This window comes from Haematobia irritans, chromosome 5, assembly GCF_050003625.1.
Source record: "Haematobia irritans isolate KBUSLIRL chromosome 5, ASM5000362v1, whole genome shotgun sequence".
Classification (NCBI taxonomy): domain Eukaryota; kingdom Metazoa; phylum Arthropoda; class Insecta; order Diptera; family Muscidae; genus Haematobia; species Haematobia irritans.
The window spans coordinates 132171894-132187388 of NC_134401.1; the positions used below are offsets into that span (position 1 = coordinate 132171894).

General features: G+C 31.2%; 1 protein-coding gene across 20 annotated transcripts in view; it reads left to right on the plus strand.

Annotated features, from left to right (window-relative positions):
• LOC142238735 (uncharacterized) overlaps window positions 1-15495 on the plus strand; it is a 109874-nt gene that overhangs the window by 12421 nt on the left and 81958 nt on the right. Inside the window, exons 3-4 of one of the 20 annotated variants that reach the window (XM_075310446.1) lie at window positions 11843-12221; window positions 12315-12728. The exons of 17 other annotated variants lie outside the window; for them this stretch is intronic. In XM_075310446.1, the coding sequence (XP_075166561.1) occupies window positions 11843-12221; window positions 12315-12620 (685 nt within the window). In that variant the 3' untranslated portion in view covers window positions 12621-12728. Of the gene's footprint in view, window positions 1-3660; window positions 4040-4129; window positions 4829-7006; window positions 7386-7469; window positions 8023-11842; window positions 12222-12314; window positions 12729-15495 lie in introns of those variants that run through there. 2 more of the 20 variants (XM_075310443.1, XM_075310445.1) reach the window with 2 other exon arrangements.

Here is a 15495-nt window from a genome sequence, read left to right on the forward strand (position 1 = left end):
AGATTGAATTAAAATTAATGCACATCCCACGAATAGGCTACACATAAGCATAATTTGAAAAAGGAAAATCAATGAAGAGAAACTGGTAATTCCTTGATGCCATAAAAGGAACATTTATCCTAATCCTAGATATCAATTCAGAGCATGGAATATCCCCACAAACAAATATTAGGTTATTAACTAAAACAAATGTATTAGTTATCCAAATATGCTAAAATTCTGGACTTCACCATTTCAATACTTAAGTTAGTGTCAACTAGATAATAGATTGAATTAAAATTAATGCACATCCCACGAATAGGCTACACATAAGCATAATTTGAAAAAGGAAAATCAATGAAGAGAAACTGGTAATTCCTAAATGCCCTAAAAGGAACATTTATCCTAATCCTAGATATCAATTCAGAGCATGGAATATCCCCACAAACTAGCCTATACATCATCATGGAGCTCAATATTCTTCTACGAGTTTTGTTTTTATAAATATTTAATGCTTCCATTGAACCGATATTGCTATATTTAATGTTACAGGTTTGAAGAAATGTGAGAAGAGAAAAATAATATGGATAAGCCTGGTGGTATACTTCTTCCTATAGTATCTTTATGTGAGAAGAGAATGAAGCCAGCGCTGATAAAATTATGTCTTCATTAGAGAAGGATCAATAAAAAAAGTTTTTCTAAACTTACAAATCGTAAAAATTTAAATGGATCCATAAGTGTATATTTTGTTCAATTTTAAGGAACCTCTTCCTTGGAGTTTGTCACGCTATACGAAAAATTTGATTCGACTTTCCTCGTCCTCAAATTCTGGTGGTATACTTCTTCCTATAGTATCTTTATGTGAGAAGAGAATGAAGCCAGAGCTGTCTTCATTACACACAAAAATTATTTTTCTGATTCAATCACGAAATTAATTGATCCAATTAATTTTTAATTGAAATGTCTTCAATCACAGAAATGATAGTATCAATTAAAAAATTAATTGAAGGTCAATTAAAAAGTTAATTGATCCAATTAAAAAATTAATTGATACTATTATTTTTGTGATTGATTTTTGTTTCAATTGAAAAATTTGTTGAATCAATTAAATTTTTAATTGAATATTTTTTAAAACTCAATTAAAATTTTAATTGGAAAAATTTCCGTGAAATTTTATTGTGTGTAGAGAAGGATACATAAAAAAAGTTTTTCTAAACTTACAATTCGTAAAAATTTAAATGGACCCATAAGTGTATATTTTGTTCAATTTCAAGGAACCTCTTCCTCGGAGTTTGACACGCTAAACGAAAAATCTGATTGGACTTTCCTCGTCCTCAAATTCTTGGGGTAAACTTCTTAATAAATTAACTAACTCAAATATATATTTATTTATTAAGTTTGTTTCCTACACAACAAGGCTCCAGGTCCAATAATTTACAGTGCAGACATTTGCTCGTATGTAAACAGATTGATATCATATATCGTAATAGTAACATGCTATTCAATAAAATGGCTTGGGAAAATGAATAATATTTTGCATAAAATGTCTTTTTTTAAACCATTGAGTTTTAAAATATTATTTATTTATTGTTTATTTTAATCATACAGTAAATGTATGATAAAAAAAGGGAAAAGTAGCATTGGCTGCTAAGGCCATGAGTTTTAAAATATACGCTTTGAAATAATTTCAACCCAAAAATTACGCCATCGATCAGAGATAATTAAGAAACAATTGAAATACCTCATTTCAAAAATTGATCTCGCAAAAACTGGTTATATATCGATGTCCTTATGCCAGAGTACGCTAAATCGACTTGGATTTTTTGTTGGAGTTCGTTGTTTTTTATTCAGATTGATGTAAATTGCATCCTGTCAAAAGTTCGAATTTATTGGATACTTCTAACAAAAGTTATGGTTAATATTGTACGTGACTAAAGTTTTAAAAATTTCCAATCCAAAAAGGGCAAAATGCTTTGTTCCGTCTGGGGAGCCACCGTGGTGCAATGGTTAGCATGTCCGCCTTGCATACACAAGGTCGTGGGTTCGATTCCTGCTTCGACCGAACACCAAAAAGTTTTTCAGCGGTGGATTATCTCACCTCAGTAATGCTGGTGACATTTCTGAGGGTTTCAAAGCTTCTCTAAGTGGTTTCACTGCAATGTGGAACGCCATTCGGACTCGGCTATAAAAAGGAGGTCCCTTGTCATTGAGCTTAACATGGAATCGGGCAGCACTCAGTGATAAGAGAGAAGTTCACCAATGTGGTATCACAATGAACTGAATAGTCTAAGTGAGCCTGATACATCGGACTGCCACCTAGCCTAACCTAACCTAAATTTGTTCCGTCTAAAGACTAAAGACTCTAAAGACCGTCTTAGACTTAGCGTACTTTGGAATGGAGACATTGATGATATTTACTCCCTTTTTATAAAGTGGTATAAAAACTTGGATACATATGGCTCATGGCAGAGTTATATTTGAACCAAGAAGTTGGTAGTTATTTATAATGCATACTGGGGGAAAAAAGACATCTAGTTTAAAAAGTCTGAATAAATAATATTTGCTAATTTTATTATAATCAAAACTTTTTCAAAAGTGGAATGACCAAAAGAAGAGATAAGACGATTATGTAAAATACCAAATAGCTTTGTAAACATGGATTAAATTACTGGACTCTTTCGGGATGATTGGTTAACATTTGTTCTAAACAATAATTGGAATTGGTAAATGTTTAGAAAAATATGGGATATGTTACTGTATTTTGGGAAATTTTTGAGTTTCGTTTAGGTTTGAATGCGTGTAATTTTAAAAGTTACATTATCGTGAAGTGCATTTGAAATGTTCCTGCTCTTGGAAGATATTTGAAATGTAAGTATAAAAGAGGAATATTCAAAATATACGAAAAGGTTAGTATTATATATTATTAGACAATAGGTTTATTAATTAATCTGTCTGTTCAAAATCGAATTTTAAAAAAAGTCTATTTTTTTACATTATTGTTATGTGATAATGGGAGAGGCTTAAAGCTCAACTTGTTTACCGAGTACATACTTTCCTATGAAATAAAAAATTAAGTATCCCATATATTATTTGATTTATATTAACGGGAAAAACAAGATTTGATAATATGGAAATACAAACCCAACACAACTTTGGGCGAAAAAAGTAATTGTGGTAAAAAATGAGTTTTGTGCAATACATTTATAGTCGTAAAAAATTAATTCAAGTGTTGTGAATTTTTCTGGCATTGTTTCTTCAATTACACGTTATGTTTTAAATAAAAATTTAAAAGTTTAAATCAAATATGATTATTGTTGTAACAGTCTATAACGATTTCATACCTTTTTATGATAGGCGCTTTGGTACTTCAGCTTGTATTCAGATCAAAAAATTCTGCGAACATGATTTCTTTATTTGTAGTCTTAAAGCTTTAATATTTCTGAACCCTATGTTATCTCTTTACATAGCAAATATGAAAAGTAGTACGAATTACATGTTGGTATTTTAAAATCTTTTTTTTTTTGCAATTGTTAAGAAGATTGTGTGACATCAATTTGTGATATTTTATTAAAAAAAAAGTTTAAAAAAAGCCACTTAGGGTAAGAGAATTTGTAAGCTATTTTCTCCAATGTCCTTCACAACTAAGCGATCCTCTCTTTTTTTTCTAATTCTTACCTTCAGATGGCCATCTTTGGCGAAAATGCGTAAACATATGACCAGTCATGATATATCCAGGCAAAAAATTTGCGATCAATGCGGCAAAACTTTCCGTTGCAATACCAGTATGAGAAAACATGTCGATGCTGAGCATTCAGAGATTAAACCCGAACCTCAACAATGTACCATTTGCAATACATGGTATCGCAATTTATCTGGCCTTCGAACCCATCAGAAATTCATGCATGAAAATTTAGGAGGTGAAAATCGTTGTCATATCTGTAATAAGGTTTCATCAAATCACCGGGCATTACGTAGGCACATTTATTTGAATCATGAATGTGAAAAGAAATATAAATGTCACATGTGCGAAAAGGCCTTTAAGCGGGAACAGGATTTGAGAGTGAGTTGATGCAAACAGCAAAAGCGATTTATCAAAAGTGTCAAGACTAATAAAGAAATGTTGTGCGTGTGTGTGTGTGTTTATTTTCAGGAACATATTTCCGTACATACCGGAGAAGCATTGTATACTTGTCCCAATTGTCCCATGACATTTTCCTCCAGCGCAAATATGTATAAACATCGTCAGCGTTTGCATAAAGCTGAATATGCAGCCCACAAACAACAACCGTTGGCCCTTAATATTATTAAGCAAGCCAAATCAATGCCCAATACAATACGTACTAAGCGACGTATGACAGTAGATCCCCCCAAACCAAGCAATCAGGAGACTTCATCAACTAACCCATCAACGATGGTTCCACCACCACCGTCATTAACACCTCCATTTGCATCAAATCATATAATACCTCCTCACTTTTTGGTTGGTTCGCATTTTCCAACGAAAATTGAGTAAATTCTCTTTGTTGAGAATATTTCAATATTTTCAAATACATTTGTATGAACACGCGGAGCATTGGTTGTATCATTTTCGAGTATTTTTTTTTTTATTATTTGTAAATGTATTTTTATTTCGTAAACAATTGAAATGTGAATATGTCTTCTTGTCATCATGTTCAAATATTGCCATTACATATATATTTCCTAAATAGTTTCGTAATATACAAAGAAAAAAGGTATTATGTTTATTTTTATAAGACTAGCGTTACTTTACTTTATTTCATGCGAACAATAGAATCCTCATACTAATAAAACTGGTAATAACTTTTACCACAAACTGCTATAGATTAAATGTGATTTTGTATCAGTTAGCCCTCACGCTCTTTTGTAATAAATTTTCCTCCAATGTTTTTGCAACAAAATTAGGTTTGATTTTAAAAGAGCACGGGAAATATCTTTTTTAATACATTGACTGTATAAGGTTTAGTAGGTTATTCTAAAAGTGTTTATAAAAAAAAATATTTTTCCAATTTAGTGTTCTACATTAGCTATTAAACATTTCAGATGTAATTTTATGGAACGCCAATGTAAGAAAAAATTTTGACAATTGTTGGCAACATTCTCGGAACCGTAATTGGCTTTAGTGCCTACTTTTTCCACGATTGCAAATGTTACGTTTTCAATTTATTTATTTTTACAAATTATCACACACAAAAGAACTTTTTAATTACAAAATGTGATTTTATGGTTTAAAATTTACACTTGTAAATAACCTATTCTTTCTATACAATTATAAAATACTGCCTTAGAAAAACTTATTTCGCAATATTTTTTTTATTATTTTTAAATTCGATGCCTACACAGAAAAAATTTCACGAAAATTTTTCCAATTAAAATCTTAATGGAGTTTTAAAAAATATTCAATTAAAAATTTAATTGATTCAACAAATTTTTTAATTGAAACAAAAATCAATCACGCAAATTAATAGTAACAATTAATTTTTTAGTTTTAATTAATTATCAATTAATATTTTAATTGATACAGAGATGATCTGTGATTGTAGACATTTCAATTAAAAAATTAATTGGATCAATTAATTTCGTGATTGAATCAGAAAAAAACTTTTTTGTGTGTAACTAAACAATAAGAAGGAGCGATTCCATATGGTAATCGCGTAATATTGGGGAAAATAAAATAAAAATATTTAAAAAAAGACCTCTACCTTAAAAAAACACATTAATTTTTTATTTTAACCAAAACATATTTAAAAAAGACCTCGACCTTAAAAAAAACATTAATTTATTATTATAACCAAAAAATATTTATATTAGGCTCTGATTGTTAGAATTACTTTGATTCCTGAGAGTGGGTTTAGTAAGCAGTAATTTTCACTGTAAAATGTGTTACTCACCATACATCTCTTGCATTTATTATTTGTGATTTGTGTTTCGAACTAGCATTGGTAACAAATTGAAGTTCTATATCAGACCTGTGGGACATTAAGATTTTTGACAGGCAGATTTAAATAATCCGTTCAGTTTGAGAGGAAACGTATGCTACCATATGACCAGGGTTCGACGTTGGCAATCATCTCAATCCTCATGAACGAACAAGAAATCATGACTGCAATGAACAGTTTTATTATGTAATTAATCGCCCGTTGCTGGTGTTTTTTGGTGCAATGGAAAAGTAAAAATATAGTCCACAGTGACTTGAGTTTTTTTTACAAACCATTAAGAAGCTAGTTTTTAGACATAATGATACAATTAATTTATAATCCTTCGAACGAACTTGCCATCGAACAAAAATATATATTTTTCAAGTCCAACACTTCAGCGACTTGCCATTTGCAATTGAGCAATTGCGGAATTTTGGATGTCATTGTGCGTATTGTTTTACATAATGATCAGATTTTTTACAAACCCTCTAATGATAGTTTTTTTTGTGGAAAAGTAAAGTCAATATGTAGTCAAATTTATTCAAATTGACTGCTTCCAATTATTATACCTATTGATAAAACCCATCGTTAATTTTGAGTTGGAACTTTTGGTTTTTTCCTTTGCCACACCTATAGACTGTGGTATGTTGTGGGAGTTCGATCGATATCGTAAAAATTAAGATTTTCCCTATCATAGACATTGATCACTTGGTAATGTCTAATAGTATTGTGTTCTTTTATTCATGTGTTTTCTTTAATGCTTAACAAATATTTTTAATTATTTAAAAAAAATCGGCGATTTTAATAACGAAAGCATTTGATTTTATATAGAGAAACGATCAACTTTTAAGTAAATCGCTTATTTATACACATTTTTTTTTTAATTCTTATCACTACCGTCGGTCGCTCTACAGAGCTTTTTTTGTGAAAATAAATTACTTTCCATTTCGCATTAATAAAATCAAAATCAACTAATTAAATTATTTAAGTGAAATTGAGCCACAGAATAAACACAGCCACTTAGGGTAAGAGAAATTTGAAATTACAAAATATTTGTAACACGTTTTCAAACATCATTTCTTCTATTTTAGATTCCCATCCTTAACAAAGGTAAAGGAACACATGAATACTCATGATCCAACTAAAATTCATATCTGCGATAAATGTGGCAAATCATTTAAGAGCATGTATAATATGCGTAAACATGAAGAGGCCGAACATTCCGATGTTAAACCAGAACCCCAACAATGTTTGATATGCAATACCTGGTATCGTAATATGGATGGCCTAAAGACCCATAATAAAAATATGCATGTCAATGATGATACGGAACATCGTTGTCATATCTGTAATAAAACATCGACTACGCATAGGGCTTTAAAACGTCATATTTACTTGAATCACATATGTGAGAAGAAATTCAAATGTACTATGTGTGAGAAGGCATTTAAACGGCGACAGGATTTAAAAGTAAGTTATTTTAAGAAAGCTATTGAAAATATTTTATTTGGTACAATTTTCAAAAAATTCGTATTGTTTTGTATTTCCGTCTAGGAACACATATCGGTGCATACAGGCGAAGCTTTATACACTTGTCCCAGTTGTCCTATGACATTTTCATCGAGCGCCAATATGTATAAGCATCGTCAGCGTTTACATAAAGCTGAGTATGCTGCATGCAAATCACAGGCTATGCCTCCCAATATTATACAAGCTGCAAAATCTATGCCCAATACTTTACGAACAAAAAGGCGTATGATGAGTGCAGAACCTAAAAAATATGTTCCCCCGCAGCCACAATATGAACCACCCCCACCACCTTTGATATTATCGTCACATTCGCAATCGCATTCTATGTCACAATCGCAATCGCATTCAATGTCACTAGCAGCACATTCATCTCATTCACAATCACCACCACCAACTACTATTCCAAGGAATCCGTTTTTGAATCCTCCATTATTGCCTATTAAATTTGAGGGTTATGATTACCATCAGCAACAGTAACAATAGCTTCAAGAAAAGAACAAATAAAGCGAGATACAAGTCTATATATTTATATATACAAATATTTAATAAACAAAAAATGGAAAGCTTCCACAAACTATTTTTTTTGTGTGCAAATTTTATATTGAAGAGAGGGATTTCTCCGATCGAAACGAAAGCATAAAATAATATAGTGTTCTTGTTACCAAAACAAGGTAAACACCCACGTTCGGATATCCAATACGATTTCATTTGCACAATTTTCACGAATGTTAATACTTGGGGGTTCTGAATTCGATTTTTTTTTTGTCGAATTTATCAGCAATCTGCTGTGTCACACAAATCACAAAAAAAATCGAGAGGGTGGATATCAAGTTTTTTAATTTATTATTTTTTAAGTATAGCAGTTTTTATAAAACTCTTGGTATTATCGATTAAAAGTTTACAATTTTTTTTAATTGAGTACTTTTTTATGCATCCATCACGGACATAACTCAACTTTAACCATGACTTATGCTAGTGAATTAATTTCGGCAAATATAATGAGTAGAATATCAAGATCGTATAATTTAGAGCTCCAACGAAGCGGATTTTTTTGACAGAAGCCGGAAGTTGATGTTCCGCCAAAAATGCAAAATTCGGCCGATGCCGAAACTTTTACAATGTATAATTAAATTCGAATGCTTTACTTTATTTTAGCGTATTTTTTAACAAAACCATACTGTTTAAGTTATAGCATATAACTCTTCCTGATTTTTTTAGGACTTTCATCAGTTAAAATTAAAATTCATAATTAGTCCAATTCTCAATAACAACTCCCTGGGAATTTTTTCCCTCTTCCCTGTTCCATTAAACAAAATCTCCCTGGGGAGTTTTTCTTTATTCCCTTTTCCCTTATTCTAAACCAACTTCGAATATGGGAAAATTTTCCCTTGGGGAAAAATTGGTATTATAAATGACAATAAAAAGGGAAAAACGATGACATTTTTTGGGAATAATTCCCCCAAAAAAATCAAGGGAGTTGTAACCAAAATGCATTGAGGTGCAATGTGGGCTGCTAATACATCCAACAGGTATTTGAAGGCTGGATTATTTACCCTATAATATTGTATCACAATGGACTGAATGGTCTAAGTGAGTCCGAATCAAATCGGGCTACCACTTGAACCCTATAAATCCCATGAACTAAGTAACAACCTCTTCATGTACCAGTATGTATTTACAACGTTTCAGACAACTCAAGTGGGTTAATGGCATCGCGTAGCTTTCTCCTTTCTATCCTTTAGACCTTGTTACGTTGATACGCCTCTCCTCAGCTACTACCATAAACACGGCACTAAACATTTTTGACGTTTTTCACGTTTAACTCAACTTTTACATCAATTTAATACAATTTCAATTCAAATTTTTAATATTAAAAATTTATTAAAATAAAACAGTTGAAGTAATTCTTCTTAATTTTTATTTTTACCACATAAAAAAAAGGAAGTCGTTTGAATGCAATCAAATCGAAACCAAATGATCATGGAAGGCTTATTATTGGTATACATCGTAATGTGATAAATAAATCTATATTGAACGACAAATTTAAGATTTATTGATTGATATGAATATTAGAATCTTTTAAATTAAATTTAAACTATCTTGAAAATCGACGCTAAAGATGTGAAAAATCTTTAGCGTCGGTTAATCGGCTTTGCGATGACGGGTTCACATTATACCAGGATTTTCTTTTTCCTGGACTTTTTCCATTCCCGGGAAAGCGGGATTTTTTTTTCAAATTTCCCGGGATCCCGGTCAAAGGGAAACATGCTTTGATGTAGCATACATTTACATATTTGAATAAATTAGAAATCGCCTAAAGCTATGGTTATAAGGCGCTATCTGGACAACTAACAAAATATATTCTGTTGATCTCTTACATCGGCCATAAATCATACTAAAATACGAAATATTTTGTAATACACAATTTTTTTACAATGGTTAAGACAGTCTCTTTGGGTATAGTTTTCGGAAACACACTATTAGTATAGAGGGATTTTTTGAACATTAAATAACTGTTTGGAAATGAAAGAAACTTATTTCGATTTCACCATCGTAAAACGGGGTCACTATATGCACATATTCGGTCAATATTCCCAAAAGGGAAACACTATCGCCTAATACCTCATTCACATTACACTTCCAAAATCCACTTTAACTAGATTTTAACAGTCATTTGCCTTATAAATAAGGGGATTTAAAATCAATTTTTAATAGATTTCCATCCTAATGTGTATGAGGTATAAGCTTGAAATTAAAATAACTATCTTAATAAAGGTTAGAATTTTCATATTTCATTAAAACATCCTTGCAATAATTATGAAATTATGCAATTGGAAACGTGGGTTACGGGACATTTTACCTTTATAAAGGTTTACTTAGTCTACCAGTCTATCGGAATGCCGGTTTACATATATATGACAATCATAAATTAGGAAGAGCAGCCTTCTTTTTAACAATTGGGAGGCCGTTAGAATTTGGGCTAGAACCTACGACTATGTATGTCCCACAAGTCAGCTACTACTACTTGGTACCATAGTCATTCACATTATATTTCCAAAGACCACTTTAACTAGATTTCAACTGTCATTTGCCTTATAAAACCATCTATTATATATAAAATATTGTAAAAAAAGCGGGAACGAAAAAATAGCAAATTCCCGGGAATTCCCGGAATCCCGTTCCCGGGAAAAAAACCCTACATCATACGAACATGGGCAAACTGCTTAATTTAAAATTATTTTACATGCTTTGAATAGGTAAATTGATTATATAGTTTTATTTAACTACAATCTTGTAACACTAATCAACCGATTATGACCAATGACAATTAGTAAATTTTGGAGGTCATGAAAAGTCGTTTGCTCGAAAAGTCGATTCAATATTGAATTTTTGGGATGTTATACATTTTTCCAGTCCTTATATATGGAAAATAATAAATTTTATTTATTTTTTATTACCATATGCAGAACTACATGTATGCTCCTGAAAGTATGCAAGATTTTCCATCTGAATTACAAGAATTTCGCTTTGTATACGTGGAAAGAGCCTACTAGCCTTTTTAGTTAAATCCAAACCAAATTCATAAGAAAACTTCATCCATTAAGTTCCATTTTGTTTTTAATACATGTCCCATTTTTTAATTACGAATGACAATCATTGTCGATGTTTTAAAATATGTCGGGTAATGCTGTATGAATTTGATGGAATTGTTCAAACAGAATGATATTTGGAATATTGTTTTTTCTTCTCTGAAAAAATAAATCAATTCTACCATATTATGATCCAAATGCGCCTAAAAGTATGCAAATAGTACACACGAATTTCGGGTGAATTGCCAAGCAAGTTTCCCACTACGTGGGCTTTTAATTACAAATTTCTCTCTGTGATGAAATGACGGAAAAGTGGGGTTAGGTTTAACGCAAGAAAAACTGAAAGTATTTCTTTTTTCCTTATAAGAAAATGTGCCACTTTTAGGAAAATTGTCAGAGATAATACTGTCTGCCTTTTATTACATTTTCTAAACATTGGACTATAGTCGATTTTCTTCTCTGTAAGAGAATATATTTTTTACCATATTGAAAATATTGACGGACACTTCCATTTATGGTACAGAAATTTGAATTTTCCCTTACGTTAGATAGACAAGTCAAACATATTTGTATTTCTATCTTAAAGAATATTTTTACTGTACTTGTGCTATACAAATTTAATAACTAACTGATTTTTAGCATCTAAATTCATTCGATAAACTGTCTATAAATTGTTTTGAATATGAGCATAAGAGTCTTAAAGCCACTTAGGGTAAGAAGCGTAAAAAGAACCCATTGTGTTGTTAATATTTTCCTTCTTGCTCATTTTCACTGGTATCCTTTTGTTGTTGCTTTGTATTCTTTTAGATTTCCTCTAATGACAAAATTACGACTTCACATGAACATCCATAATCCCATAAAACGACAAGTTTGCGATAAATGTGGCAAAACATTTCAAACCAAATATAATCTCAGTAAGCATATTGAGAAAGAACATCCCATTGTTCAACTTGAACCATTGCAATGTCTCATTTGCAATACATGGTATCGTAACCCAGACGGTCTTAAGGCCCATAATAAAAATATGCACTCGAATGAGAATGTGGAACATCGTTGTCATATATGCCAAAAAGTTTCTACCACATATCGAGCGTTAAAGAGACACATCAATTTTAATCATGTGCGTGAAAGGAAATTCAAATGTACCATGTGTGAGAAGGCTTTTAAGCGTAGTCAAGATTTGAGAGTGAGTTGAATATTTATCCTCCCCTCTATGAACAAAAAAAAAAACATGTACTAAATATCTAAATTTCTTTTATTTTTGGATATGTGATGATAGGAACATATATCTACTCATACGGGTCAACCATTATACACCTGTCCCAATTGTCCTTTGACATTTGCCTCAAGTGCTAATATGTATAAACATTTACAACGTTCACACAAAGCTGAATACGATGCTGTTAAACAACAAAAGAAACCACCAAATATAATTGAAAAAGCCAAATCTGGAAGTGGCTTAGTGGCTAATAGTAAAAGTGTTGAAACCAATTATGATCCAGTTACATCAAAAGAAGCTTCTTCTCTTGAAACTAATTCGAATTTAAGTTTTCAAGTTGAGGAGGCTATAGAAACTGATTGGTAGTAGTTGTAGGTAAAAATAGCAAAACCAAAAATTGTTAATTTTGAGTTTTATATGCAAATGTATTAGACGTTAAAAGAAGAAAATAAATAATTTATAAAAATTTAGAAAGTGATAGAACCTTGATTACTGCTGGGTTTGTGATTTTCTGTTTACTAAGGCGGTAGCGTACAAAGTTACTTTTTTATCATTGAATCGAAGCAAATGCCCTAATTACCACATAAATTGGTAAATATTTAATATTAACCCTGGACAGTCATCCTTCGTCAAAATGACGACGCGTAATTTCATTTAAAATGCATTTTGGTTGATTGGGAAATGATAAATTTAAGTTATACCAATACAACCAATTTATGAATTTTTGTCTTATACTAATTAAAAACAAATTGAATAAGGAAATAAACTCAATTTTGGTTCTCATGTTTGCTCACGATGCAAATTATAGCGTCTTGAAATATGCCGTAGTCAAAATGACCAAGGATGACGTTAGTGTACAAAAAATAAGGATGACTTTTCAGGGTTAAATGGCAATCTGGTTTACTTTTTCATGAGCATGACCTGCGAGGAATATCCTTCCCCACAGGAATATCAATATTTTATTTAATAGTAAGAACTTACCGGTATTGAAGAAATTACCTCTAAGATAATTTGGTAGTTTTTGATTCGTGATATTATTTTCTGTTATATTCCATGGATGAGATCAAAACTACCCACAACACTTTTTCTGATTCAATCATCAATTAATTTTTTAATTGAAATTTCTTCAATTACGTAAATGATCAGTATCAATCAATCATGATTTAAAAAATTTGTTGAATTCTTCCAGCACTTTCAATTAATTTTTAACCCATTACACGCCAAGACCATTTAAAATAAAAAAAAAATGAAATTCATTTCTATATTTACGCTTAACTTCAGATAAAAAATATGAAAAAACATAAAAACATAAAAACCAAAAAGAAACGTTGCCTAATTTCATTTATAAACAAAGTTCTGCGAGTTTAAACGTTGCCAATTTTCTGTACTCAAGCGAGTACAATGACAGGGAATGGGTTAATTGTTTTAATTAAAAACTTAATTGATTTTAGTCGATAAATTCAATAAAGTTTTTAATTGAGGATATCAATTATTTATTTATAATTATTTTTCCATAAGTTTTCTTGTAATTTTTGCAAGAGTTTATACTTTTTTTTATGAATTTTCCGGTTATAATTATAGTTGGATTTTTCGTTTGATTATTATACAACCTAATTTTTTCAGAATAAAATTTTCAATTAAATGTTTAATTGGAAATATATTGTTTTATTTAAATAAAATGTTAATTGGGATAATTAATATTTTAATTAAAGATTTAAAAAAAGTTCAATAATTTTCTTAATTGACTTTATTTGTTATTTCGATTAAAATGTAAATTGTATCAATTAATTATACCCTGCGCCACACTGTGGAACAGGCTATTATAAGTTAGTGCATATGTTTGTAACACCCAGAAGGAGACGAGATAGACACATGGTGTTTTTGGCAATAATTCTCAGGGTGAGTCCCTGAGTCCATATAACCTTGTCCGTCCGTCCGTCCGTCTGTCTGTAATTTAAGTCCAAACGCCTTCAAATTTGGCACATGTTCCTAATTTGGGTCAGAATAGAACCCTATTGATTTTGGAAGAAATCGGTTCAGATTTAGATATAGCTCCCATATATATCTTTCGCCCGATATACACTAATATGGACCCAACAGCCAGAGTTTTATACCGATTTGCTTGAAATTTTGTACAAACATAACACTTAGTCTTATAGTCAAGTGTGTAAAATTTGATTGAAATCGGTTCAGATTTAGATATAGCTCCCATATATATTTTTCGCCCGATATGGACTTATATGGCCCCAGAAGCCAGATTTTTGGCCGAATTTGGTTGAAATTTTGCACTAGGAGTACAACTAGTAGTATAGTCAAGTGTGCAAAATTTGATTGAGATCGGTTCAGATTTAGATATAGCTCCCATATATATCTTTCGCCCGATATGGACTAATATGGTCCTAAAGCCAGAGTTTTGGCCAAATTTGGTTGAAATTTTGCACAGGGAGTAGATTTAGCATTGTAGCTATGCGTGCCAAATTTGGTTGAAATCGATTCAGATTTAGATATAGCTCCCATATATATGTTTTTCTGATTTCGACAAAAATGGTCAAAATACCAACATTTTCCTTGTTATATCGCCACTGCTTAGACGAAAAGTTGTAAAAATGACTCCAATTTTCCTAAACTTCTAATACATATATATCGAGCGATAAATCATGAATAAACTTTTGCGAGGTTTCCTTAAAATTGCTTCAGATTTAAATGTTTCTCATATTTTTTTACTAAAATTGCGTTCCACCCTAGTGCATTAGCCAACTTAAATTTTGAGTCTATGGATTTTGTAAAAGTCTATCAAATTCTGTCCAAATCTAGTGATATTTAAATGTATGTATTTGGGACAAACCTTTATATATAGCCCCCAACACATGTGATGATTGCGATATGCTATCGAAAATTTATATCTACAAAGTGGTGCAGGGTATAATATAGTCGGCCCCGCCCGACTTTAGACTTTCCTTACTTGTTTTTTACTAACACTGTGTTCCACCCTAGTGCATTAGCCGACATAAATTTTGAGTCAATAGATTTTGTAAAAGTCTATCAAATTCTGTCCAAATCGAATGATATTTAAATGTATGTATTTGGGACAAACTTTTATATATAGCACCCAACACATTTGGCGGATGTGATATGGTATCGAAAATTTAGATCTACAAAGTGGTGCAGGGTATAATATAGTCGGCCCCGCCCGACTTTAGACTTTCCTTACTGGTGCGTGCTAGAATGGATTTGGCATTTT